The sequence below is a fragment of the Benincasa hispida genome, chromosome 5 (genome assembly GCF_027475165.1).
Source record: "Benincasa hispida cultivar pf3 chromosome 5, pf3_genome.v1.1, whole genome shotgun sequence".
Taxonomy (NCBI): Eukaryota; Viridiplantae; Streptophyta; class Magnoliopsida; order Cucurbitales; family Cucurbitaceae; genus Benincasa; species Benincasa hispida.
Genome location: NC_143482.1, coordinates 30593927 through 30621576, shown reverse-complemented (window position 1 = coordinate 30621576; position 27650 = coordinate 30593927). Strand labels below are relative to the sequence as shown.

The window sequence follows — 27650 nt, the reverse complement described above, 5'->3', positions numbered from 1 at the left end:
ACCCGATCTAAAAAAGTAGACATACAAAGAAGTCAAAGAAGAGAAACACATTGTTGAGCAAGAAAATTCAAACGAATGAAGAGACGAGATGAAGAAGATAAATCGAATGGCGAAAGAAGAGAGAAGATGATAAGAGAGAGAGGGTGAGTAATGAAAACGCATGACGAGAAGATAGAGAGGTGGTAATTAAAATGCTGCAAATGGAAAGTGAAATAAAGGGAGAAAAGGGGGTAAATAAAAAGATGGATTTAAAACTCACCATTTTCATTTAAGTGGCCATCAAACACGGCAACCCAACTCCATGGAGGCTATTAAAGAGCCCCTAAGAAAGTAGCCGTTAAAAGGGCAAAATGAAGGCTTGCAATATTGAAGAAATCCATTTTACAAATCCCTGGGCCCTTATTCTTTTGCAGTGGCGCTGTTTCTTCAACATTGAGCATTCTTCTTCTCTCCCAGTTGACTCTAATTCCATTTCCACCATAAAAGTCACCTTCTCTTTCAGTCAAACCATCTCCTATTTTTCTATTCTTTGTTTCCATGGAGAACACAATTTTCATCATCAAACAAACGATCCTTGAAATGTCTTCCATGACTAACCCGACCCTTCCATCAGCCACTTTGACCGATCAATCACACCCTCCAAGATTGCTTCGTCTTTCCCAGATACTCAACAAAACCCATCACAGATCTTAATTTACTCAAAGAAGCTTCATCGCTCCCACATTCCTGGTTTTCAAGTTCGACGCCATTGTTTCCCCCTTTCTGATTTTCCCCATTTGGCTTGCATTCAGCGTCTTATTATCAAATTAACCTGTGGAGAGATGAGAAGCGATGAAATGGAGAGAGCAACATTGGTGTTTTCCGCGTTTTCGCCTTTCCTGCGATTAATTTTGGCTATGGGATTCGTTTTACGGGTGTCTGCAAATGGGGAAGGTTTTGTGATTCTGCTACTTCTTTTCCATTTTGTCAATTATTTTATTGGCAAGAACATGTAGTTACGAATTGTATTTGGTGAAAATACACTGGAAGTGTGGCTGAATTCTCATTACTGCCTGTCTAGATTATGTTGGAATAATTTCCTTATCGATGGTTTCTTTGTGAAATTGTTGATTGGATACGAAAGAAATTGGGTAATTGAGATATATGAACGTGTATGTTTCCAATTTCTTTGTGGGTCTTGAACAGGTGAGGCCCTAAATGCCTTAAAGTCGAGTTTGGTCGACCCCAACAACGTCTTGCAAAGTTGGAATACCCTCCTTATGAATCCTTGCACTTGGTTTCATGTTACATGTGATGAAAAAGGAAGTGTTATACGGGTGTATGTTTATTCATCCTACAGTATTTTGTTTCTCTAATTAGTTACTGCTCACAAGAACTTATAAGCAAAATGTTCCTGTGATTATTTGGTACAGTGATCTTGGTAATGCGAATCTGTCTGGAAAACTGGTTCCACAGCTTGATCAACTCACAAACTTGCGATACTTGTAAGTCATTCTGATTTAAGGGGAAGTCTATGTTCTCCTGTTTCTTTTTTGCATTTGATATCAGTTGTTCCCCCTCCCTCTTTGGTCTTAGTGCTGTGTGAGTGTTATCTCTTTTCAATTTGTAATATTCACCATCATGGTGCTTAGTATTATTGCTAATACAATAAAGGTGATAGTGAAATATCAATATTAGTAACCAAATACTATATTTACTGCTCTTTTGTTAATTGTGAAGGTTGGTTAATTTCTACTCGACTAACTAATGCCTGTATGTGCATTGAGAAACCAAAAGATGATTCTAGGACTATTGGAGACTTGCACAAGAACTAGAATTATTTCAGTGCCACTTGGGCGATATAATAATGAAGAAAAACTGTTACAACCTGAACCAAATAAAAGTCAAGGATCTTCTCAAACTTTCTTGACTAAGCTGGAGGAAGAATTTTTGTGTTGTTTCATTGTTTTTTTTAATGAGGATAATTCAGAGGAAATTTCAAGTGGCAATAGAATGCATGAGTCAGATTTTCCCACAATTTTGGGTGAAGGAAAAAGAAATTAGCTGCAAATGGTCACAACAGTAAGGAGCCAAGTTAGCTACAGCATCGCATACTGCTTTGATACGTGGAAAAAAACAATGTTTCAACTTCATTATTTTTTTGAGTTGGAGGATGAGTTATTTGTTTAGACGGAGGGAAGTGAAATAGTAAGGTTAGGGATAGTCTTGTAGTTTTTTGTTTGAAATTGTTGATTGTTTGTCAGTTGGGTATTCTGTAAGTAATTGGTTTGCTTTGTGGTTTACTATATTCTATAAATAAGACAGTCTCTTGTATTTTCAATATTTTGAATATTAAAAAGACTATTATTGAGTAATCTTAAAGCCCATCATCTTAGATGTTAGGTTGCATAAATTGGTTTGATCCCAAGACCAACTTTAACCATTACCAGTAATGGATGCAAAAGAGGCAGTTTTACTGTATACCATCTATAACATCCATCTCACCAACACTATGAGAATCATCGATAATAGAGAGTATAAATATATGGCTTTCATCTTTTTTACTCTCTCTCTGTATCTTTCCTTTTCTACCTTTTCCCAGTCCTGCATAATATCTATTGTACAAAATAAAATATACTGCAGTGATAATATTAGGAGGATATCTTATTTTTATTCTATGCATGTTATGGTTTGAAAGTCATTCATTGATCTTTGACGAGTAACATTTCAGTAATAACATCAGTGGAACATGTTAGGAGGATATCTTATTTATGCATATTGTGGTTTCAAAATCATTTACTAATCTCTGACAGGGAACTCTACAGCAATAACATCAGTGGAACAATTCCAGAACGATTTGGAAATTTGAAAAACTTGGAGGGCTTGGATCTTTATTCTAACAGTTTAATTGGTCCCATACCTGACACACTGGGCAAACTTACAAAACTAAGTACCTTGTATGTAGACTGTCATTTCTATTAGATTGTTGGGTAAATTTATTTAGTATTTTCCTTTTATCTTGTTACATTTATTTTTCTATTCGTTATATAAATTTTCTGCTGAAATTTCTTTTTGAGAAATGTATATGTTTACTAATAGTTTTGTAACAACATGAATTTTCTTCAAAGAACAGAAACATCTTATATGTCTAAAAATGTTGATAATTTTTATAGCATATTTTTCAGGAATTTTTGTAAATGGATTAATAAAATACTGAACTTTGAAAGTGTTGATTATCTTCCCCATTCAATCTCCCAAATCTTCTGTCAAATTAGTGTAGCTAACAATAATAGGGGACCATCTATAGACCTTATGCTAAAAATTTTTGAATTTAAATTATAAAAATTGAAAACCTAAGGACCAAATATATACACAAGTGAAAATTCAGGTATTCAATTTCTTGCCCTTCATTTCTAATTTGTCTAATTGACAGCTAGATCCGGCTACCTTATATTTCAAGAAATGGGCTGCCACATCTTTTCACAACAGCGTTCAGTCTCTTCATGACAGTTTCAAAATGATCATTGCAGAAAGAGCATGGAATTGTTTTCTGACAATTTCATTTTGTGTTTCTTGACATCACCATGACTTTGCATTTTTGAGAAATTTGAGTCTCGTAGATTGTTTCTAATTGCTCGCTAGACGCAACTGCATAAAAATTAACCGTGTCCTTTGAACTATTATCATACTTTGATGGAATCCTCTGACTCCCCTAAAAAGCAGTTTTTATATTGGTCTTTGTTGGTGGTGATATATAGGCGTCTGAACAACAATAGCTTATCAGGAACCATTCCAATGTCTTTAACCACTGTTCCACTTCAATTTCTGTAAGTCTTGCATCATATCTACTTGTTGACAATTTACTGTTTCTCATTACCTTTAATTGTTGTTACATTAGTGATTAGTTCTTTGCGTTGTTCCGTAGATGATAGCTATATCCACCCAATTTTGTTTCAGGGATCTTTCAAATAACCTTCTAACTGGAGACATTCCCGTCAATGGCTCGTTTTCTCTTTTCACACCAATCAGGTTTGAATATCTTTTACGTGTTATAAATTTGTCACTATATGATGTAATTGTAAGGGCCCGTTTACTTGCTGTGAATGGGAATGGAGGAATGATATTATAGAAGTTTTATTCCTTTTAACGTTATTTAATAGAATTAAGGAATGTAATCAATTTGTGCAACCCACCTCACATTTGGGAACCAACAACTTATTTACTAATTACTTTTTGTTGAAATTAGAGTTTTTTTACTCTATGGGCATTTTTGTCTTTATTCTTGTACCCTAGGGTTTCCCTTTTTTTTTTCTATTTAAGCTGGTAGTCACTGTGTATTCTTTGTATCAGATTAACTAATAAGAAAGAATTCTATACCATGGGTTTTCTCCCTGTACTAGAGTTTCCACGTAATTGTGCGTTGTTTTTCTTTCCCTCTTCTATATTTCATCATGGTATTAGAGCTAGGTTGCGAAACCCTAGCCGTCATGGAAGAGAACCAACCACAGTCTTCTTCAGCCGATGGAACTTCAAATGTTGACATGAAGACAGCCATTCAAGCGGCTGTGATGGAATGTTTTCAAGCACCGGAGCTTATTTCAGCAGTCCAGCTGTAGTCAATGGAGAGTCGGGATCAGCAGTCAATGGAGAACCGTAGTTGATGGGAGCCTCCGCGCCAGACGGAAGCCACGATTGGAGATCAATACCAGAGTGGTGCTGCCTTCGACGGTCGGAGGAGACGAAGCCGATCGAGTCGCTCGAGTCCAGCCATGGGTTGTTGCCATCTGTGTCAATCGCACCGTTTGAGTCCTCCGCGTCGGTCTGATCGATTGCTGTGGCAGTGGGGTGCTGCTGTCCGCGCTAAGTACTTCGCTCAAGCCTTCCAGTCGGTCAAACCAGATGCCGCTCGAGCCATTCAACCGCTCAAACCAGCTGATGCCACCTCGTGCGCTGGGCAGGTACGAGGATCACCTACAGTCGCCGGTGACAACTGTCCAGCCTATTACTACAATTGATGCAATAGCTTTCGTTGCAAAGTTGCCCAGTGCTGATGGCGATAAAAAACCCCCTACTGTGTGTGAGCATTGTAAGAAACCCTGGCACACAAAGGACCAGTGTTGGAAATTGCATGGGAGACCCCCAAACAGCAAGCGACGACAGTCTCATGACAAATCAAACATTGGTAGTGCCCTAGTGAGTGACTCAGTAGGTGAACATACTCAGAAGCAGTCTTCAGTTGACAGTAAGAACAGTTTGAGTACGGTTGGGGTGAGTACTATTGTCCAATTAGGTACTTTTCACTCCTTTGGCCTTGTGAATATAAACTGGTAATAAACTATGGATATTAGATTCAGGGGTCACAGATCACTTGACTGGTTCCTCCGACCAGTGTCTCTCTTATCAACTTAGTGTTGGAAATGAAAGGATCAGGATTACTAATGGGTCTTGCCCTCGTTGCTGGAAAAGGACGGGTGTTGCCCTTTGAGGGCTTAATTCTCCAAGATGTGTTGCATGTGCCAAAAGTTTCTTACAATCTTGTATCTATTAGTAAAATTACGAGGAATTTGAAATGTCGTGTTATCTTCTCACCTGATGCTGTTGTTTTTCAGGATTTGAACTCGGGGACGACGATTGACACTGCCCGACATGACAGGGGACTCTATTTCCTCCCTGAAGAAGCCTCATTTAAGATATGCGATAGGGCTAGTTTGTTTTCATCTCATTTTTCTGTTTTTGAAACTGACTATATGTTATGGCACTATCGCCTTAGCCATCCTAATTTTCAGTATATGAATTATTTGTTTCCTCATCTTTTTCATAATGTTAATATTTCTAAGTTAAAATGCGATGTGTGTGTCCAAGCCAAACAACTCCGTGTTTCTTTCAAGTCTCAGCCTTATAAACCTTCTAAATCATTCACCCTATTCCATAGTGATGTCTGGGGTCCGTCACCTGTTACTACCATCATTGGAAAGCGATGGTTTGTAACCTTCATTGACGATCATACTAGGCTAACTTGGGTTTTTGTTCTGAAAGACAAATCCGAAGTTACATCGGTCTTTCAACAATTCTACAATTCTATAGAAATCCAGTCCAATGCCAAAATCGCTATTCTTCGGAGTGATAATGGTCGGGAATACCTTAATAATTCCTTAAGAGAGTTCCTAATCTCAAAAGGAATAGTCTATCAGAGTTCCTGTGCGTACACCCCTCAACAAAATGGAATGGTCAAACAGAAAAACCGTCACCTAGTCGAAGTTGCTTGGTCTCTTATGTTGTCCTCTTCCCTTCCTTCCTATTTATGGGGTGATGCTGTCTTGACAGCAACTCATCTGATAAATCGAATGCCGTCCCGGACTTTAAAGTTCCAAGCCCTCTTAGATTCCTTCAAAGAGTTCTATCCAAATACCCGGCTTCTTTCTGATGTGCCCCTCCGAATCTTTAGTTGTGTTGTGTTTGTCCATACTCATGGCCCTAACCGAACCAAGTTTACCCCTCGGGCTCAAAAATGTACCTTTGTGGGGTATCCATTTCATCAGCATGGTACAAGCGTTATCATCCCTCTTCTAGGAAATACTTTGTCTCCATGGATGTGACATTCTTCGAAGATCATCCATTCTTTCCCAATGGTTCTCTTCAAGGGGAGAATACTAGTGAAGAAACCAATTGGGGTCTGAGTCTATCTGTCTTGCCTGAACCCATCCTTGACATCAGTACTAATGAATCCATTCTACCGACCAAACAAGTCCCATGGATCACATACTATAGGAGGAATCTCAGGAAGGAAATGGCGCCGCCTATTATTTCTCCGGCTCCAGTCCATGAGTCAGAACGGAGATCAGTTCCAGGTATTAATAGTCCTATCCCTGATGATGGTAATAAATGTGATAAAATTGATGTTTGTGTTGAAAATGGTGAGAGCAAAAACAGGGAAGACAATGACATCAAAGATGTAATCGAGGCAGAAAATGATGATTGTGAGACACTTGTTCCAGTAGAGAATATTGCTGAACCTGGAAAAGAAATGTCACCTATTCCAGCTGAAAACACCGTTGAAAGTGGAAAAATGACAGAACATGAGACGTATGAGCAGGAAGGTGAGTGCAGTATGAAGTCCGAGGAAAGTAAAGACAGAGATGCATCCCTTGACCTCTCGATTGCTCTAAGGAAAGGTACCAGATCGTGTAAAAAATATCCACTGCAGAGTTACTTGTCCTATAACAACATGTCTCTTGAGTTCAAGGCCTTCACTACGAACCTAGACACAGTGGTGATACCAAACAGCATACACACAGCATTGGAAATTTCTGAATGGAAAGCCGCAGTCATGGAAGAAATGGGGGCTCTCAATAAAAATCATACGTGGGACCAAGTCACTCTTCCAAATGGTCATAAAGCAGTCAGATGTAAATGGGTGTTCACAGTATAGGCCCGATGGAACAGTTGATAGATACAAAGCCAGATTGGTTGCTAGGGGTTTTACTTAGACATTCGGGGTTGATTATTCCGAGACTTCTTCACCAGTAGTAAAGCTGAATACAGTACGGGTTCTGCTTTCAGTTGTAGTTAATAAAGATTGGCCCCTTCACCAGCTTGATGTGAAGGATGCCTTTCTCAATGGAGAGTTGGAGGAAGAAGTCTACATGAGTCCTCCCCCAGGATTCGAGAAATGGTTTAACCACTGTGTTTGCAGACTAAGAAAGTCCTTGTATGGGTTAAAATAGTCCCCAAGGACCTGGTTTGGCAGGTTTACTACGTTTGTAAAGTCACAAGGGTATAGTCAGGGATATTCAGATCATGCTCTCTTCACTAAGAGGTTAGTATCCAGGAAGATTGTAGTTTTGATTGTTTATGTTGATGATATTGTCATTTCAGGTGGTGATACCTCAGAGATTGACTGATTAAAGGCAAAGATGGCTGAGAAATTCGAAATCAAGGACTTTGGAAAACTAAGGTACTTCCTTGGAATGGAGGTAGCTCGATCGAGAGAAGAGATTTCAGTTTTCCAACGGAAATATACTCTAGACTTGCTTAAGGAAACAAGTATGACAAGCTGCAAACCAGTTGATACTTCTATAGAAGCAAATGCAAAGTTAAGTGATATGAGTAAAGGCGTTCCAGTTAACAAAGAGAGATATCAGCGGCTTGTTAGAAAATTATATATCTCTCTCATACTAGGCCCGACATTTCATATGCAGTGAGTATGGTAAGTCAGTTTATGCAATCTCCGTACAAAGAACATATGAGGGCAGTGGAGCACATTCTGAGATATTTGAAAACTTCTCCAGAGAGAGGCTTGATGTTCAGAAAAACTGAAAGACGATGCATCGAGGCATACACAGATGCAGATTGGGCAGGGTCTGTGGTAGACAGAAAGTCGACATCAGGGTATTGTACCTTTGTGTGGGGTAACCTTGTCAGATGGAGGAGTAAAAAACAAGGTGTTGTTGCCAGAAGTTGTGTCGAAGCTGAGTACCGGGCCATGAGTCTGGGAATCTGTGAAGAAATTTGGCTTCAAAAAGTCTTAAGAGACCTTGACCAAGATCATACCGGCCCAATGAAACTCTATTGTGATAATAAAGCCATAATAAGCATAGCAAATAACCCAGTTCAACATGATAAAATAAAACATGTGGAGATTGATCGGCATTTCATCAAGGAGAGACTTGATAGTGGCAATATCTGTGTTCCTTATATTCCTTCCAGTCAATAAATTGCAGATGTCCTAACAAAGGGACTGCCCAGAAAGTTGTTTGACTCGTGTGTGAGCAAGTTGGGTCTTACTGACATCTACGCCCCAACTTGAGGGGGAGTGTTGAAATTAGGGTTTTTTACTCTAGGGGCATTTTTGTCTTTATACTTGTACCCTAGGGCTTCCCTTTTTTTCTATTTAAGTTGGCAGTCACTGTGTATTCTTTATATCAGATTAACTAATAAGAAAGAATTCTATACCGTGGTTTTTCTCCCTGTACTAAGGTTTCTATGTAACTGTGCGTTGTTTTTCTCTTTCCTTCTTCTATATTTCATCATTTTAAAGTTAAAAGACCTATTAGACAAAAAGATAGCACAAAGCTTAATAAAAAGATTGTGTCTCACAAATAATAGAGAGGAAAGATCAAAGTTGAAACGCCCCAACTTGAGGGGGAGTGTTGAAATTAGGGTTTTTTACTCCAGGGGCATTTTTGTCTTTATACCTGTACTCTAGGGTTTCCCTTTTTTTCAATTTAAGCTGGCAGTCACTGTGTATTCTTTATATCAGATTAACTAATAAGAAAGAATTCTATACCGTGGTTTTTCTCCTTGTAATAAGGTTTCCATGTAACTGTGCATTGTTTTTCTCTTTCCCTCTTCTATATTTCATCATTTTTCAACTTTGATCTTTCCTCTTTATTATTTGTGAGACACAATCTTTTTATTAAGCTTTGTGCTATCTTTTTGTCTAATAGGTCTCTAAACTTTAAAATGTGTTTAATAAATTCATGAACTTTCAATTTTGTGTTTAATAGATCATGAAGTTTAAAAATTCAAATAGGTCTTTAAACTTCCAATTTTATGTCTAATTGGTCATTGACTTGTTTAACACTTTTTATTTTATGAATCTGTTAGGCATAGAAATCGAATTTTTTATCTAATAAGACATTAAACTTTCAATTTTGTGTTAAATAGGTTCGTAAATGTCAAAAAAAGTTGAATAGGTCAAGAACTTATTAGACAAAAAATTGAAAGCCCAATGACTTATTATATATAAAATCGAAAGTTTAGAGATTTATTAAACACTTCTTAAAGTTTAGAGACCTATAAATAGAAAATTGAGAGTTCAAAACCTATTAGATGCTTGTTATAGTTGACCCATTAGATACAAAAATAAAAGTTCAAAGACTAATAATTTAACATATATAATTCCTTTAGAACTTAGACCAATAACATTTATTTTTTGAAATAGAAAAAGCTCCCTATTTTTTAACATGTGTGATTTCTTCACTAAAATTACGAATTTCTATTCAATTGGCTGGCTATTTGATTTTAGTTAGTTACTTTTTATTATTATTATTTAGTTTATTAAAATAAAATATTGTTATTGGATAATCAAATAAAATTGATGAACAATTTTCACACAAAAAATTTCTTCTAACAGAAGTACTAACTTTTTTAGTTGATTCGACTTTATTATAAAATACTGTAAACTTCTATTAATTTAATTTGATTCTTTTTAATTAATATTAATGAGACTTTAAAAAGAATCCAATATTATTAAATATAAAAATAAAATAATTTGATGAAATATTTAATATCAATCACCGTTCTTCTAATGAAAAAAATTGAATTTTTTAAGTTAGGTGTAGTTTTATTTGAAATAGTCATTATTTGTTATCGAATGAATTGTAAAAGTAAAAAACTCAACTACAAATTAAATAGCATAATACTATTTAATTGTCAGTTATTAAAAACTTATTGTCAATTATTTGGGTTATTAATTTTCCAGTTAAGTTATATTAGCATACTTTCTTCGTGGGGTGGGAGATCAAACCATCCCTTTTGGATGAGGTAAAGGGATAATAATAAGAGTCTTTATCTGATGAGCTATGCTGAACTGACGTCATTTTCCTGTTCTTATTACAATTAAACAATATTTGAAACGTTTCCAATTCTAATTTTGATTCAGACAATTTGCAGTAAATAACATCAAAGAAATAAATTTTTATTTCTATTGATTTCATTCTTAGGTGATCTCCGTTGTGGTTCTTTGTCATTTCGATTTCTGGTTAAAACGAGGCGTGTAAGAAAATTATGGCTGATATCTTTCCACTTTTTGTAGTTTTGCCAATAATTCATTTCACATTTCTCCCTCTGCTCCTCCTCCCCCATTGACAGATGCACCACGAAAATCTTCAGGTATGCTTGTAGTATTTCTACAGAAAGTATGTAATTCATTTTTACCTATTTTCAATTTAAGTGGAATTGAAATCATGTTTGTTGAATTTTCTATCCTTCTTTACATTATTTTTATTTTTATCAAACACATATTTTTTTTATAGTTTAAGCACAATTTTGTATAAAGAAAACAATACTCATACATGGAAAGTTATTAGATTATATGATTTTAAATTATCTTCACCTATCAACTTAAGCTTTTGAGTCAATTGATGATTTAAGATGGTACAAAATAGGTGGTCCTAGAGATCATATGTTCAGGCCCCTGCAATGTTATTTCCTCCCTAATTAATATTGATTTCTTCTTGTTGGATCTTCTTTACATTGAAAAGCTCAGAAGTGTGGGAAAGTGTTAGATGATATGATATTACATTTACCTTTATCTATTAACTTAAACTTTTGAGTCAATTGGTGAATTAGGAAAAGTTGCTATGATTAAGGTCAGAAGTGTAAGAAAGGAAAAAAAAGCCTACTGTCCATATTGCGCAAGGATAAAAAGAAAAGGAAGAATTATCCATTAGGATCTATAGTTTGGATAACAATTCCATTTGGTCCCTAGATTTTAAATCTCACACTTTTGTTCTGGAAGCTTAGGAAATGATCTATTGTAGTCCTTCATGTTAGATTTTTGTTTGCCACCTTAACAAAAAGACAACTTAGCATTTACGATTGAATTTAATCTTATATTAAAGGGTGTTTTTTTTCCCCTTCTGGTTAAAAAAGAAAACTCACCTTTTTTTCCTCCACAAGAAATTGTAAAAGCTAAGACAATTTATTTTTTTTTATTGGAGAAAATGGAGGATCAAATGACAACACTAGAAAATGGAATAATAGAGGGTTGCCAGCCAATTTTTTTTATTCTAGTTTAATTTTAATTAAGCCAAAATTAGCAACTAGTTTATCACTTAAAGCATACTAAGGTAACAATATGATTTATAAGGAGGCGTTTGGCCCACTGCGTGGAGTTAATAAGTCTGGTTAATATGTTGGAGTTAGTAAGTTTGTGTTTGGGGTCTAGAGTTGTAAGATTGAGTTCTTTGATAATTGTGAAAAGTAGATTAAGAAAGTAAGATGGAGTTATTGGGAAAATGTGAAAAGTAGAGATGGAAGATTTAGTTCCTTGGTAAATTTGAAAAGTATAAAAAAGGGGAAGATGGAGTTACTCGATAAATGTGCAAATTCAATAGTGTTTACTATTTAAGTTGGGTTGTTTAAACCAACTTAATAAGTTGATGGGCCAAACGGCCCAGTGTACAAATATTGGTGCAATCTATGTAAAATTGATCAAGAAAGATTAACAACATGATTCATTGTGATTAGACAAATGCCTGCTCCACTATCTTAGATTCCTCCTTGAGTATTTTACTTGAAAAGTCTTCTTGCGAACCAAACTGTTTTTGACCCTCTTTTTTCACATAGGCTAAAAGGAAACTCCATGATCCTTTCACTTCACTGGTTCAAAATCAAACGAATTTCCTTTACACACAACTCAAGGTGCACCTCATGTTTCAATACAAAACCCAATGAAAGAATAGAAACTAAGAAATGTTGCCTCTAAATATTGGTTATTTACCAAACCCAACTCAAGGTGCACCTCAAACACAATGATGGGATATAATATTGTGACACATTAGCTATTCCTTTGATTGTCATGCATACTAAGAATGCCGGAGCTTGAATTTCTACCATTTGTGTGTAAATATGAGTTGTCAATATTGACTTTTTTGTCATTATTCTTTCCATATATGTAATAGGTCTCTCTCAAACATTTTTTTAGATTATGGATATGTACTTTTTAGAAAATCAACTATAAATGAAGTAGTAGGATTAGGATAAATTAGGGTATTATGGTCAAATCCTTAATTGATTAGGATTGGGATTAGTTTCCGTGATTGATTAGTATTAGGATTAGTTTCCTTGGTTTATTAGGATTAGGATTAATTTCTTTGACTAGTTAGAATTAGGATTAGTTCTTTGATTAATTAGAATTAGGATTAGTTTGCTTTCCAATTCTCTATAAATAGAGATATTGTCTTCTTGTATTGGCAACTTTCGATTCATAATAGACTTTGATTTTATTATTGGAGATTTCTCTTCTTTTATCTTCTAGGCTACATCAATTTGGTATCAGAGCAACCGTCTAGGCAAATGTTGATTGCCGCCGGTGGAAGACTGGAAAACTCTTGGTGATGCCGATCGCAAGAGGGAGCATTGTGAGTTGTGCTCGTTGTTGAACAGTCCACATTTATATAGGGGAACCCTTTAAATTTTAGAAAAGAAAGAAGATATCGAGAATTTTTTTTCAAGATTTTGCTAGAATGGACTATTTCCGATCAAGGAAGACGGCGAAGTAAAAATATAGCAGTTGGTATAGGCAAGAAAGTCAAATTTCCCCCCAAAAGCAGCGTTAGAATTTTGATTCAAGTGATTCAAAAGAAGAATTCTAAAATAATACAAAGAAACATATCATTATCCACATTTGAAATTTGATTATAGTGATTCTAGCGATTCCAATGAAGATTCTAATGCAGTTTGAAACGGAATAACAAGGCAAAATTATCAACAAAGAGCCTGACGATCCGATCAAACCAGTTTCTCAAGAAATCGACGTAAGAATTGGGAGTTAGATGATTCAGAAAATGATTTAGAGTGTGAAAAAAATTATTATCACCAACATCAAAGAACACCCATGAATCATTCCAACACAAATTTGGAGGTCGAAACATTAAAAAAAAAATAGAAATATTCAAATAAAAACATTTATCAAGAGGACTTTTGAAAAAGAATGAATGAAATTCGGGTTCTTTTAGAAAAAATTCAAGAAAGGCATAATTATAATCTTCAAGATTTTAAAAGAAACCATCAAGAATCACATTTAGTCACTCAAGAAGATCAAGAACTCATCCAAATGGGCTGTGAAATTGTGCAAAAAATGAACGACGTAGAAGAAAATAAAAAAATCAATTGAAGACGAGTTGAATAAGAAAGGTAGAAAGATTGAAGAGGAGCTTACATTGGAAGAAGAAAAAATCGATGGGACTAACATGGAGGTTGCTCAATTCGAACCAGATGATGAGGAACTATTAATCAATGCAATCAACGAAGGAGGTGTTAAAGAAGATGAAGCCACTGCAAAGAATATGTCCATTTGGTCAGATCAATTAACTAAGCCACATAGCCAACCACAATTACATCTACCACAAGAGAATAAAACAGAAATTAGCCTTGACCACCAAGAAAGACAACAAGAGAATCAAGAAAAACCAAGATTTATCAAGAATCGTTCAAGAACAACCAAGATCAAGGTTATATCAGAGGAAGTACTAGGAGGATGTGAATTCTTTAAGTGTGGAAGAAAAAGATACTTATGGGCAACCTAATTTGAAAAAAATTGAAAATCTTTTTCCTCTATTCTTGTGGAGTATGCATGTATTTTAACACCAAAGGATTTTTTGAACGACTTAATTCTTGGATTCATTGATGATAGTATTGATGGAAATAGTTTACCCTTTCAAGAATCAAATATTTGATATATTGGCGTGGCTCATGAAAATTGGTTGTTATTGGTGCCCAGTGTTTAGAGATCAAATATTTGATATATTGGCGTGGCTCATGAAAATTGGTTGTTATTGGTGCCCAGTGTTTAGAGATGTGTCCGTTCATTTTCGTTTTAAAATCAGATAGTTGATCCTTTACAAACTAATCTGAGACTTTGAGGAATGAAACTGAAAATATTGGTAACTCCTCCATTCCTACTTCTTTAACTATTCAAAATACTTTGTAGCTATGTCTAAAGAATCTTAATAATTCTTCTTCTATTCCTACTTCTTCAACTATTCAAAATACTTTGCTAGTTATGTTTGATCTTGATGTTCATGCAGTCTTTAGAAAAAGGTATTCTAAGTTGTGTCGAATACCTTATTGCAAATTGCAAGTCATAGAAATTGTCCAATAGTCATGAAACTTTCACATCTAGGATAAATGGCTCTTCTCAATGGCAGTCTTGAGGAAAAGTTCTTTATGAGTCTACCACCATGTCTTGAGATCTCTATGGGATGTTTGTCCAAGGAATTGGAGGTTAAGAAGCACATACACTTTAGTTTGGCTAGCGTGTCTGTGTTTGACATGTGTTCGACACTTGGACACTCCAATACTTGTTGTGTTGGACACGTATTAGATACTTATTAGGGTAACAAATGTGTTAGACATGCATAGAATAATTGTTGAATGGACTAAAAAACACATATATGACAATAATAATAAATTTTGAGTGTGAAATGCATCAAACTTTTTAAGTACATAAAGTATCAACCCATTTACTTTGAATTTTCATCTAGTATAAAAATGGTAAATATTTTTCATGTATATATTAATAAATGTGTCCTTACTGTGTCGTGTTTTTTCGTGTTCGTGTCTTGTCGTATCCATGTTTTGTATTTGTATTTGTGCTTCTTAGGTTGGAAGGGTAGGTGTTGGGGAGAGTGGAGTTGTGAACTCCATGCCTTTTTAGGCCTAAGGAGTTCGTGGGTCGCCTTATGACTAAAAACCATCATTTTTATGTCATATTAACTCTTTACATTGTGGGCCTTAGGAGTTCACAACTCCCCAGCCTTCATAACTACACTTTCGCCGAATCCCCCTCTATGGTTTCAAGCAATCCTCAAGAACTTGGTTTGGATAGTTTGGAAAGTTGTCTAGCCATGGATATCTTTCAAACTCAATCCATTCAAACTTTTTTTTTTTTAAAAAAAATAAATACTCAGGTAATAATATAATCTCAATTTAGATTGGCTATGTAGATGATGTTATTCTCATAAGCGCGATGAAGCAAGGCCGGACTTGAGAAAAATCTTGTCAGAGAATTCTAAGTCAAGGATTTGGAACGTTAAATTATTTTTTGGGGATGGAATGACAGGTATCTTTGTTAGTCAAAGAAAGTATGTCCTTGACTTACTACTATGAATACTTGTAGAGTTGTGGAAAGTCCCATTGAACCTAATCTAAAATTGCAAGTTGCATAAGTAGAAGGAATAAAGGACAAGTAGCGAAACCAAAGACTTGGTGGAAGGTTAATCTATCTATCCACAAGATCAATGACGGGTATCTTTGTTAGTCAAAGAAAGTATGTCCTTGACATACTTGAAGAAACATGAATACTTGTAGAGTTGTGGAAAGTCCATCGAACCTAATCTAAAATTGCAAGTTGCAAAAGTAGATGGAATAAAGGACAAGTAGCAAACCAGAGACTTGGTGGAAGGTTAATCTATCTATCTCATATGCATCTTGATACACATACGCAATAGGTATGGTAAGTCAATTTATGCATGTACAGATCAATTCATTTTAAACTGCTTATAGAATTTTGAGATATGTAAACGGAACTCTTGGGATATGATTCTTGTTAAAAAAGAACCATCACTATCAGATAGAAGTTTGTACTGATGCAGATTGGACAAAGAGTGCTATAAATAGAAGATCAACCTTACGTTATTTTACCTTTGTTTAAGGGAACTTAGTTATTTGGAGGAGCAAAAAAACAAAATGTGGTAGAAGTGCTCAAGGAGAGTTTAGAGCTTTGGAATAGAATTTGTGAAAGGTAAATGGATCAAAGGGGTATGTGAAGAATTGAAGTTCCTTTGGAAGACACACATGCAGATTTATTGTGACAATAAAAGCATTCATTTCGATAGATCGTAATCTAGTTCTACATGATTAAACAATGCATATTGAGGTTGATAAGCATTTTATTGAACAGAAGATTGATGTAGTTGCAGAAGATTGGTGTAGTTGTACTGTGTTCCTTCCCTTCCAACATCATAGTATAATGCTGATTTATTAACCAAAGGAATCACAAAGAAGCAATTTGACAAACTAATTGCAAATTGGCTATGGAAGACAAACCCACTTGAGGAGGAGGAGTTTTGGAATGTCTACTATTTGTGTATAAATATGAGTAGCCAATATTTTGTCTTTATTGTCATTATTCTTTCCACATATGTAATATGTCTCTCATCGATATGAGAAGACCTAAGTTGCACAGTTTAAGCATTCTTTCAAAATTAGGAGCTGTGCTGATTCAACTTCCTCTTATCCTATAGATTTTGTTGAGCACTTTCTTTTATTAATTATTGTTTTTGTTATTTTAAATGGAGTTTACTTCTTCATAGTACTTGGATAGTTGTTTCATGACATTTTTTGCTCCAGGTGATAGGGCTAATGGAGCAACTATTGGAGCAATTGTTGCTGCTGCTGCTTTGCTGGTTATTGTGCCCGCTATTGTATTTACTTTTTGGCGGCGAAAAACTCGACAGATTCATTTCGTTGATGTACCTGGTTGGTCAATTTGAAGATTGTCTTATTAGTATGTGTAGTTTTTCTTGTTTCTATGTCACACTTATTTGATTACATTAACATATATGTAGCTGAAGAAGATCCTGAAATTAACCTGGGGCAGCTAAAAAGATATTCTTTACGTGAGCTGCAAGTTGCCACTGATTATTTTAGCCCACAGAACATTTTAGGCAAAGGTGGATTTGGCAAGGTTTATAAAGGTCGTTTGGCTGATGGTTCTCTTGTGGCTGTAAAACGATTGAAGGAGGAGCGTGCTGAGGTTGGAGAGCTTCAATTTCAAACTGAAGTAGAGATGATTAGCATGGCTGTCCATCGTAATCTACTCCGTTTAAATGGATTTTGCATGTCACCAACTGAAAGATTGCTTGTCTATCCTTATATGGCTAATGGAAGTCTAGCATCATGTTTAAGAGGTGCTCTTTGACTCAAATCTTGTTATTCCTCCTGAAAGTGGATCATTTTAAAATTTTACTTTATAATGTGTTCTTATTTATTAGGGCATTATGTTGTAGTTGGACAAAATGTAGAACTCCTAGGCACTGGTACCTCTTGTCCTTTATATGTGTCAGCTATCATCATTACAAAGCTAAAACATCAGACTCGAGAATAGTTCTTGAAACCCAAACAAGTGGTTCTTGTTCTGTCTTCGTTTCATATGATCAGTTTATCTTTTACTAACCTATATTAAATATTTTAGAGCGTAAACAATGCCGACCACCACTCAACTGGGCAATACGTAAACGAGTTGCTTTAGGGGCTGCACGGGGGCTTGAATATTTACATAATCATTGTGATCCTAAAATTATTCACCGTGATGTGAAAGCTGCGAATATATTATTAGATGATGAATTTGAGGCTGTTGTTGGAGATTTTGGGTTGGCTAAATTCATGAACTATAAGGATACTCATGTCACAACTGCTGTTCGTGGAACAATTGGCCATATAGCCCCCGAGTACCTCTCGTCTGGAAGGACTTCTGAAAAAACTGATGTTTTTGGTTATGGAGTAATGCTTCTCGAACTCGTAACTGGACAGAAAGCCTTTGATCTTGCTCGGTTAGCAAAAGATGATGATGTCATGCTGCTTGATTGGGTATGTATTACTCTCTACTCTGAATTCTGCTGCCATTTTAAGAGTTCTTCAGCATTAAATAATATTATTAACTATTGTCTCACACTACAGAGGGCTCCATACTAAAGTTCATGAAAGTGAAATGGTTGATCTTTTGTTCTCAGTTATTTGACTAGAGTGTCTATTTTGAGTATTTTTTTTTTATAAGAATAACTACTTTATTGAGAAAAAATGAAAGATTACAAGCGCAACAAAAAAAAACACCCTGCTCATAAAAGCAGCCTCATACATAAAGGGAGATCAACTATGCAAAATGACACCTATAGGATAATTACAAAAGGTCTTCGATACCAAAGCCCACAAAGAAATGTGAAAGCGAACAAGAGACTAAATCTCACTAGGGTCTTTATCCACTTCTCTGAAAGTCCTATTATTTCGCTCCCCCTCACAACACCCACCCAATAGCACACACCCGTGTGCACCATAAAAAGCGACCCTTCTCCCCCCAAAGCGGATTGAGTTGGAACTCCTTGATCATAGCAACTACTCTCCTCTGACGAGCAAATGAAAGCCAAACTCCTGGAAAAGATGCTCCCAAATAGAGCTAGCAAACTCACAAAGCCCAAGAATATGATCTAGATCTTCCTCCGCCTTCTGATAAAGAATGCAACAGAATGACCCAACAAGTGAGGGAAGTTTCCTGGAGAGACGATCCATAGTATTCGCATGGCCATGTAACACTTGCCAGGTAAAGAATCTCACTTTCCTGGAACCTTAATCCTCCAGAAGACCGAAAAGACTGAGACACCTAAGGGGGAATGATCCTCCAGACTCTGAAAAAAAGAGTTACAAAAGAACCCCTCCAAAGGATTGGGTCAAACACTCGCATCCCTTTCATGACTAAAAGAGTGACTCTCAAGCAAAGAAAGAAGAGAAGCAACATCCATCGCCTCCCTATTGGATAGGTTACGATGAAAACCAAAAGAGAAGGAACTTGAGTTCCTTGACCACATAAGAAAATCAGCAACGAAGTGGTTTTTAAGAGCCGACAAATGAGAGTCTAGGATATAAGGCACAAAGAGGCCTCACCCACACAATGATCCTCCAAAAAATAAGTGTCCCTCCCTTCCTCCACTGCACACTGAATTAAATCCGCGAAAGTCTTTCGATATTTCATTCCATAAATTTTGGTGAGTACTTTTAGACCCCTTTGACAACTACTCAAAAGGATGGGGGCCATAATTGCTTACAATAATCTTACACCATAGAGAGTTAGGCTTGGAATAGATGAGCCACAGCCACTTAGCTAATAAAGCCTTGTTGCGAAACCTATGATTCCAATCACAAGATCCCCTTTTCCAATGGACTTCTCAATGACCTCCCACCTAATCGAATGCGAGGCCTTGCCTTTTCTTTCCTCAACCCCTTCCCAAAGAAAATCACACATTAATTTCTCAAGGCTCTTAGAAACCTTGCAAGGGGCTCTAAAAGGGTGAAAAAGTATAAAGGAAGGCCAGACAAAACTGATCTTATCAAAGTAAGTCTTCCAGCTTTAGAAAATATCCTTTTTTCCATGAAGCTAATCTCTTCCTAACTTTATCCACCATTGGGTCCCAAAAGCAATCACCTTGGGATTACTTCCAAGAGGAATGTCGTGATAAGAAGAGGGAAGCATCCCAACATCACACCCAACCATCTCCGACCACCTCTTAAGCTTCTCCTCCTTGCAATTGATCCCCATGATACTACATTTCCCTTGTTGATCTTCAAACCCGAAATTTCTTCAAAAACCGCAAGAATGTGGTTCAAGGTTAAAAACAAGTTCTCATTACCAGAGCAAAAGAAAAGAGTATCATTTGCCACCTCAAAAGGAATGAAAATACTGCCTTCAACCCACTTACTAAACTACTCAAAACATCCACCACAAGAAGGAAGAGAAAAGGCGACGAAGGGTCTCCTTGCCTAAGGCCTCTCGTGGCCACCACTCTACTCCTAGGACTAACATTTATAAGGAAAGAGAACGTCACATTTCTCAGGCAGCTCCACATCCACATTCTCCATTTATAACCGAAGCCCTTCTTTTCCATCACTTTATCCAGAAAGTCCCAATCCACATGATCATACGCCTTCTCGAAATCAATCTTAAATAACACTCCCTTAAGTCTACTCCTCCAAAGCTTCGTTAACCACAAAAGCTTGGTCCAAAATCCATAGTGTCTATTTTGGCTATTATATTGTCCGTTTTAGTCAGTGTCTTTCCTGTTTAAATAATATGAGTTCTTTTTATATTATTTTATGAAAATCTTTGATCCTAAAGGATCCTAGATCCATTTAGAAAATTTTAAGTATCCATTTTGGTTCAAGTTATTGTTGGTAAAAAAATGGCAGCAAAATTAGAAACGAGTGGTTTTTCTACTATAATTTGATGATAGAAAATTTTCTTAGTAATGAGCTGAAGTGAAGGTTAAAATTACTTTGGTTTTATGATTCCACAGGACACGTTGAGGGGGGAAAATTTTCCTTCTCTTTCGTGTTGCCGGATTGTATCTCCTAGGATTTTTATGGTATTCAATTAACATCCTGATTAATATCTTTCGCTTAGTTGCAAACTCTGGCATGTGAAAATAACCTCCCTTCAGATCCCTTGAATAGTACACCAGTACTGAAGGAGCACAAGATTGTTTTCCCACAGTTATTTTTCATCGAATGCAAAAAAGTGAAAATTTCAGTTTTCTAGTATCAGAATCTTTAAGATTCTGAGTAGATAAGAAGGAAACTAACTTGTGATATGGGACACTTTAGTTCTTTGAGGTTTTACTGCTAAAATCAACAGAGGTGCCTGGCATATCCTTAAAGATGACATCCTGGCAGTTGTAGGGGAGAAAATTATATTTACTTTTTATTGACAGGCTGAGAGTGGTTAATTGACGGAGTGGTGATTCTCTAGCCACTGAATTCAACTAAAATAATAGGACAGCCAAAAACACAATCAAATTCCTTTTAATGTAGAATACTATTAGACACCACCTAATGAGAAAACTCAAAGAAACAAAAAGAACACAAAAGATACTAATATTTTGCTATATCAAGAGAAGTTACAATATACTGATAGCCTATCTCTCCCCCAAAGTCCCTCTGTGAAAATGCTCACCAAAATCATCCACACCCTTTAAGGTCCATAACTCCATTTTTTTTATAGCAAATATGATTAGTTAACTACCAATAATAATACCCTTTACTAATATCATACTAATCTAACCCATATACCTCTAACTAGTACTCTCACAGATACGTGTAACCTTTAGAATAACTATGAATTTGGTGTCATGTGGCTGCCCTTACCCAGATCTTGTTCAATTAAAGAAATGGATGATATGTGTGATAAGGCTTCCTTGGCTTTTTTTTTTTTTTTTTTTTTTGAGTACAGTAGGGATAGGGGATTTGAAGCAGTCTTGTTGGTCACTAATACCTTTGTATGTCAGTTGAAATATATTCTCTTTAGCCCTTGGCGATGTTCTATTGAAGTAACAAAACACTACTCCCCCAAGCTCTGCTGACTAGAGGCCCCCAAACTATCCTTCTCAGAATGTTGTGTCAGTGAGATTGTAATCTCTCTTATTTTTTGAAGAGTTGTTTTCCAATTTCTCCAACGAGCTTACTTTCTATTGGTCCTCTTGTATTCCTCAGTATCTCTGCTAGATTATTACTGTTATTCAGTAAATGTTAAATATTATTCTGCTGATTCTTGGTAGCTTGATCTTCCTGGTAATAAACAAACACTTGCATAATATAAGGTAATAAACAAACACTTGCATAATATAAGGTGGCTGACATGTCAACTCAAAACTGAAGGTAAAAGGACTTCTGAATGATAAGAAACTGGAAACGTTGGTTGATCCCGATCTCGGAGGCAATTACGTAGAGGAAGAACTGGAGCAGGTAATTCAAGTTGCACTGCTTTGCACACAGAGCTCCCCAGTTGAACGACCTAAGATGTCAGAAGTGTTGCAAATGCTGGAAGGCGATGGTTTGGATGAGAGATGGGAAGATTGGCAGAAAGAAGACAGCTCACGTCAAAACTTCAATAGTATGGTTCATTCTTACCACCACCGGCGTAGAACTCCCCCGTTTATTGATTCCACTTCTCATATTGTTCCTGATGTGTTGTCCGGTCCAAGATGACTCTCTACATTTGGGTTTCTTTTCCAACAGTTGAAAAATGATGTAATTTGTAACAGCCCGTATATATATTTTTTTAATAATAATGTAATTTCAGTAAATTTTTACTAACTGAGTATATTTTTGGAATTTTTGGACATTTAAGTATAGTTGTTGGAATTTAAATTATTTAAATGGAAATTAATATTGAAAATTAATTTCGGAGTTTAGTGTTGGAATTCAAGGGCAAAATTTGTTGTTTTAAAAATTAATTTTGGAGTTTAGTGTTGGAATTCAAGGCCAAAATTTGTTGTTTTAAGAATGAAAAGGAAGAGAATGAAAAAAAAAATATTATATTTTATTTCTTTCCTTTTTTTTTTCTTTCATTTTTCTTTTTCCCTCTTTTTCTTCCCCCCTTCCATATTCTTCCTCTCGCAAACCCAGCCGCTCGCCACCGACCTCGACCAACACCTCTCGTCGTCGACCTTGACCAGCATCTCCTCGCTGCTGACCTTGATCGCCAGCCTAGATCCGAGCCACGAGTAGCCCAGCTTCAACTTCGGCTTCTTTGCGCCTCAACCATTCGCGCCGCCCAAATTTGATTCTAGCCCCTCGCCGCTGACCGTTTGCACAGCTCAGATCTGGTTCCGGTCTCCCACGTCGAGCCGCCCGTGCTCGTGTGCTGCCAGATCTGCTCGCGCCAAGCCACATCGTTGGATCTGAAGCTGCACCGTCGACTCCCAGCCAGTCGTGCCCTCCCCTCGCCGTTAGCTCGACCTTGTCGTCGAACCAGCTTCCACAATAAATCTTCTTTGCCACTTGGTTCTGATCAAATCTTGGTTGGAGTAAGATTTTTTGCGTAAGTTGTTTTTGGGTGTTGTTGTTCTTGGTTGTTTTCTGGATCACTTGTTATGTCTTGGGTTTATAATAGTGTTCCTCCTTGCATTTAAAGGTTAATTGGAGGTTTTGGAGGAGAATTTGTGCGCTGTCCAGCGAGTGTTGAAGTTCCTCCTTCGTAGTGATTTGGTAAGTTCCAAGGCTTGGTAACTCCCAATGTGGTTTGGTTTGGGGATTGTTAGATTAAATTTGATATGTTTGGTTTCGGGTTAAAATTGTTAATATCTCTTAGGTTTGGATTTTAGATTCAAGACTTGAGACGTTTAGGGTGTTGCTCATCAAAGTAAAGGCCAATTATCTTTTGAAGTTTGGTAAGTTTGGAGTACGTTGTTGGGAGGTTATTTTGAATTAAGATTAATTGTGGAGAATTAAGTTATTAATTTTGAACGTTGTGTATGTTTATGTAACCAACAGAATTGGGTTTTGGAATTAAGTTAAGACCGAGCTATAGTTTAGGTAAAGTAAAACTGGAGGTCTTTGAATAATTTGGTTGATTGGAGTTAGACCCAAAATATTGATTTAAATATTGGATTTATCTTAGGTGTTGCTTGTCTTGAAAAGGATAAGCTTGCTTGGGCTTCTTTGGATTTAACTTTGAGGTAAGTAATCTTACTACTGGAACTGTCCACGGGCCAGACATTAGATGTATGCTAGCATGATAAATGAATGTTATGGTAGAATGATAGCATGATAGACTGATAGTATAATATGATCAAAGTATGTTCTGGTATGAGATCTGAATTATTTATTTATGCACATAGACACTTGAATGCTAGTATGAGATGGTATGTGCTTCCATATGGTTGTATTTGATCTGATGATGTTGAGGTATACATGTATGTTGTAGAACTATGATGTTGAGGTATATGTGTATGTTGTAGAACCATGATGTTGAGGTTTATATGTATGTCATAGATTCGTACAATGATGATTATGATGTTGAGACTGTGCAAATGTCCTTACTGATTAGTTAGATGCCCAGTTTGTGTTTCCTTCAGGATTCACCAGTTTGTATTTCTTTATGGATTCACCAGTTTGTGTTTCCTTCTGGATTCACCAGTTTGTGTTTCCTTCTGGATTCACCAGTTTGTATTTCCTCCGGGATTCACCCGTTTGTGTTTCCTCCGAGATTCACCAGTTTGTGTCTCCTTCGGGATTCACCAGAGGTAGTGGGCATACTTAATTACAGTAGGATAGGACTCAGTCTCCTTGTTTCATGTGTATGTGTCCCATGAGGACTAGAGTAGTTTATATGCTTCACCAGAGGTGGGTATCTAGAAGACATAGATGCCTAGCCTGACCCCAGTAGTGGGGTTACTTACTGAGTATTTTATACTCATTCTTTCTCATGTTATTGTTTCAGGTAAGTATAGAGATGCACCGGCAATGGACAAGCGGAATTCGTGATCGAGCCACTGGGACTAGTTTTTACGCTTCCGCATCATAAGATTTAAAGTTCTTTTCATGTTTCTCTTAACTTTTAGTTTTGATGTTTAAAAATTACTTTTAAGAATCGTTTTTTCAGACTTATTTATTATTCTTTATGATTTATGAGGGTACCCTACTATTATTTTAGTATTTGAATTTAATGAAAGTCTTTTGAACTTACTTATTTAATTAGCATTTATTTCACCATAACGGAGTGTCGTTTTGATTTCCATATATGAATGTATTTAATAACAGCCTAACTTAAGTCTTAGGGGGTCGGGTCACATAATTTCTTTAATTTTCTCAAAGAAATCTGTTATATCATGTAAAGAGTTATGGAAAACACTGGAAATCTGTTATATCATGTAAATAGTTATGGAAAACACTGGAATTGAGCTTATAAAAGCACATTATATGATATAGTTAGTTGTAAATATAGCAATTAAGCTTATAAGTATAATGCAAATAAATTTACAGATGTAACAAAATTTAGATTCAACTTTTAGAGTCTATCAATGATAGATTATATCGTTAGTAGGAGTCTATCAACGATAGTCTGTCATGGATAAATTTTGCAAATCAAATAACAATGAATACTATTATTTCAACGGTTAGACCTTTTTGGATAAAGATTCTCTATTTTGAATTTTTCATTTTTGTGGTACGGAAATGAAAAGACTGGAAAGAATAGACAAGAGATGAAAATCCCCCTCCCGCTCAATGATACATGAACGATAGAAAAATTTCCGGATCAAAACGTTACTTTACTTTCCTTCGGTCTCTTTACTTAGACTTCGGCGAAGGGGAGGACGAAATTGTCCAAACCCTTGTTTTTTAGTTAGGTTTAAGTTTGAAGAGAATAATATTCTATAACGAGCAATTCATTTATTTTCAAACTGACCCATTTACTATCTATTATTTGATTGACTAATCCTTTATATTGCAATGGCTGAAGAGTCAATTGTTTTAGCAATTCTTGAGGGGGATGAATCAAAATAATTTTGAATCAGTGCTCTCGATTCTTTTTCATCCTTTGCTGTAATAATATCTCGGTGTTTGCACCGATAACTTGGTATATCCACTATAGAACCATTAACTAAAATATGTCTATGATTAACTAATTGTCGAGCTTGAGGAATAGTCGAAGCCATACCCAATCGAAAAAGGATGTTATCCAAACGCATTTCAAGTAATTGTAGTAAAACTTGACCCGTTGATCCTTTGGCTTTTCCGGCGATACGAACGTATTTAAGTAATTGTCGTTCTGTAAGACCATAATGAAAACGCAATTTTTGTTTTTCTTCTAAACGAATACGATATTGAGATTTTTTTACCGGAACACGATTGGTTTTTAAGATCGTTTCCGGTTTTGGGCATTTTACTAGTTAGTCCCGATAAAGCCCCCAGACGACGTATTTTTTTTGAAATGAGGCCCTCTGTAACATGATATAAAGACTCCTTATTTTTATTTTATTTAAATTTCATAAACCTAAATTAAAACTAAACTAAATGATAAATATGATAAATGAAGCAAAATCCAGTAAAGTATTGTACTACAATACAAAGAATAATTAGATGACTTGGATCAATATCCGGATCCTATTGTATATGTAAATGATATAAAAAAGTAAGAGTTCCTTTCTTGATTTATTCTACAGAAATAAAACCTCCCCTTTAGTCATAAAGGGAAGTTCCTACAACATGATAAATCGTTGACTTTAGGGTAAGAAGCCGTTTCTCTATTTATTTGATTTTTGACATAATTGATAAATCAAATAAATAGAGAAAAGCCGGCTATCGGAATCGAACCAATGACCAAATGCGATGCTCTAACCTCTAAGCTAAGTGGGCTCACATAACATAAATATTACATGCATAGTAATTTACTAAATTACTGGGATCTTAGCTATCCTAATTAATATGAATATAGAATCTAATTTCATTTCAAATAAATATTAATAATTATGTTCTATTATAGAAATAATAGTTAATATAACGATTAATAGAATATAGCGATAGGAAATTTTGATCTATTTATCAAATGGATGTGTATCAGTAATTAATGTGTTAATCTCAATTAGATAGTAAATTTTTGTTTCTGACTTCAAATGACATTTACAATTCTTATTCTTATTTTTTATTTTTGGTTATTTTGGTTTTAGGTTTTTTAGTTATTTACTCTTTTCTTTATTATTTTTTTACTCTTTTCTTTATTATTTTTTTTACTATGCTATTTGAATGTCTGTCTATTTAAATGAAATGAAAATATTACAATATTTACATAATTTTGATTTTCTCTTTTTTATATTATATTTTATATTGATATTGAAATTTCTTATATTTATTTTATATTTTTAATAATATTATTATATAATAATAATATAAATATATTATATAATATAATGGGTTATAGAATAATTGGTTAATGGCTATTCTATAATATTATAATTCTATACTATACTATATTAAATAATTTATCGAATAATAAAGTTATTTTTAGTTATGTTATAGAGAATCTGCCCTAAGGGTAGGGTAAGAATAAATAAAAAAAAATGAAAAGGTGCAATCCAAACCAACTAAATGCAATTGAGATGATAATGAAGCATTTCTCTGTTTTCATTCTGAAAGGTGGAAGCTAAGACGAAAAAAAGAATCGACCGTTTAAGTATTCAAAATTTTACTAAGAAAAAATATAAAGAGGGGCAAATATATATGTCTATATCTATCTATATTGAATTATATTGAATTGCAGATATAGAAATGATAGAATCATTTTGGATCGGATCAAATACAGGTCTCCGATTGAGAGAGATGAAAGAAGAAGATACATAAGA

General features: G+C 35.5%; 1 protein-coding gene across 3 annotated transcripts; it reads left to right on the top strand.

The window, feature by feature from the left end:
- The first annotated feature begins 283 nt into the window (after positions 1–283).
- Positions 284–25005, top strand: LOC120077686 (BRASSINOSTEROID INSENSITIVE 1-associated receptor kinase 1-like). 3 transcript variants are annotated; one of them, XM_039031645.2, is made up of 11 exons: positions 284–933; positions 1186–1318; positions 1413–1484; positions 2793–2936; positions 3738–3806; positions 3937–4008; positions 10796–10872; positions 17116–17244; positions 17334–17675; positions 17960–18354; positions 22186–22623. In XM_039031645.2, the coding sequence occupies exons 1-11, from the start codon at positions 822–824 to the stop codon at positions 22513–22515; spliced, it is 1875 nt and encodes a 624-aa protein (XP_038887573.2). In that variant the 5' UTR covers positions 284–821; the 3' UTR covers positions 22516–22623. The 3 variants fall into 3 exon arrangements, with proteins under 3 accessions (XP_038887573.2, XP_090170131.1, XP_038887572.2); XM_090314005.1 differs by lacking the exon at positions 22186–22623 and adding an exon at positions 24752–25005 and having other exon boundaries at positions 300–933; XM_039031644.2 differs by having other exon boundaries at positions 322–933; positions 2805–2936.
- Positions 25006–27650: the final 2645 nt, after the last annotated feature.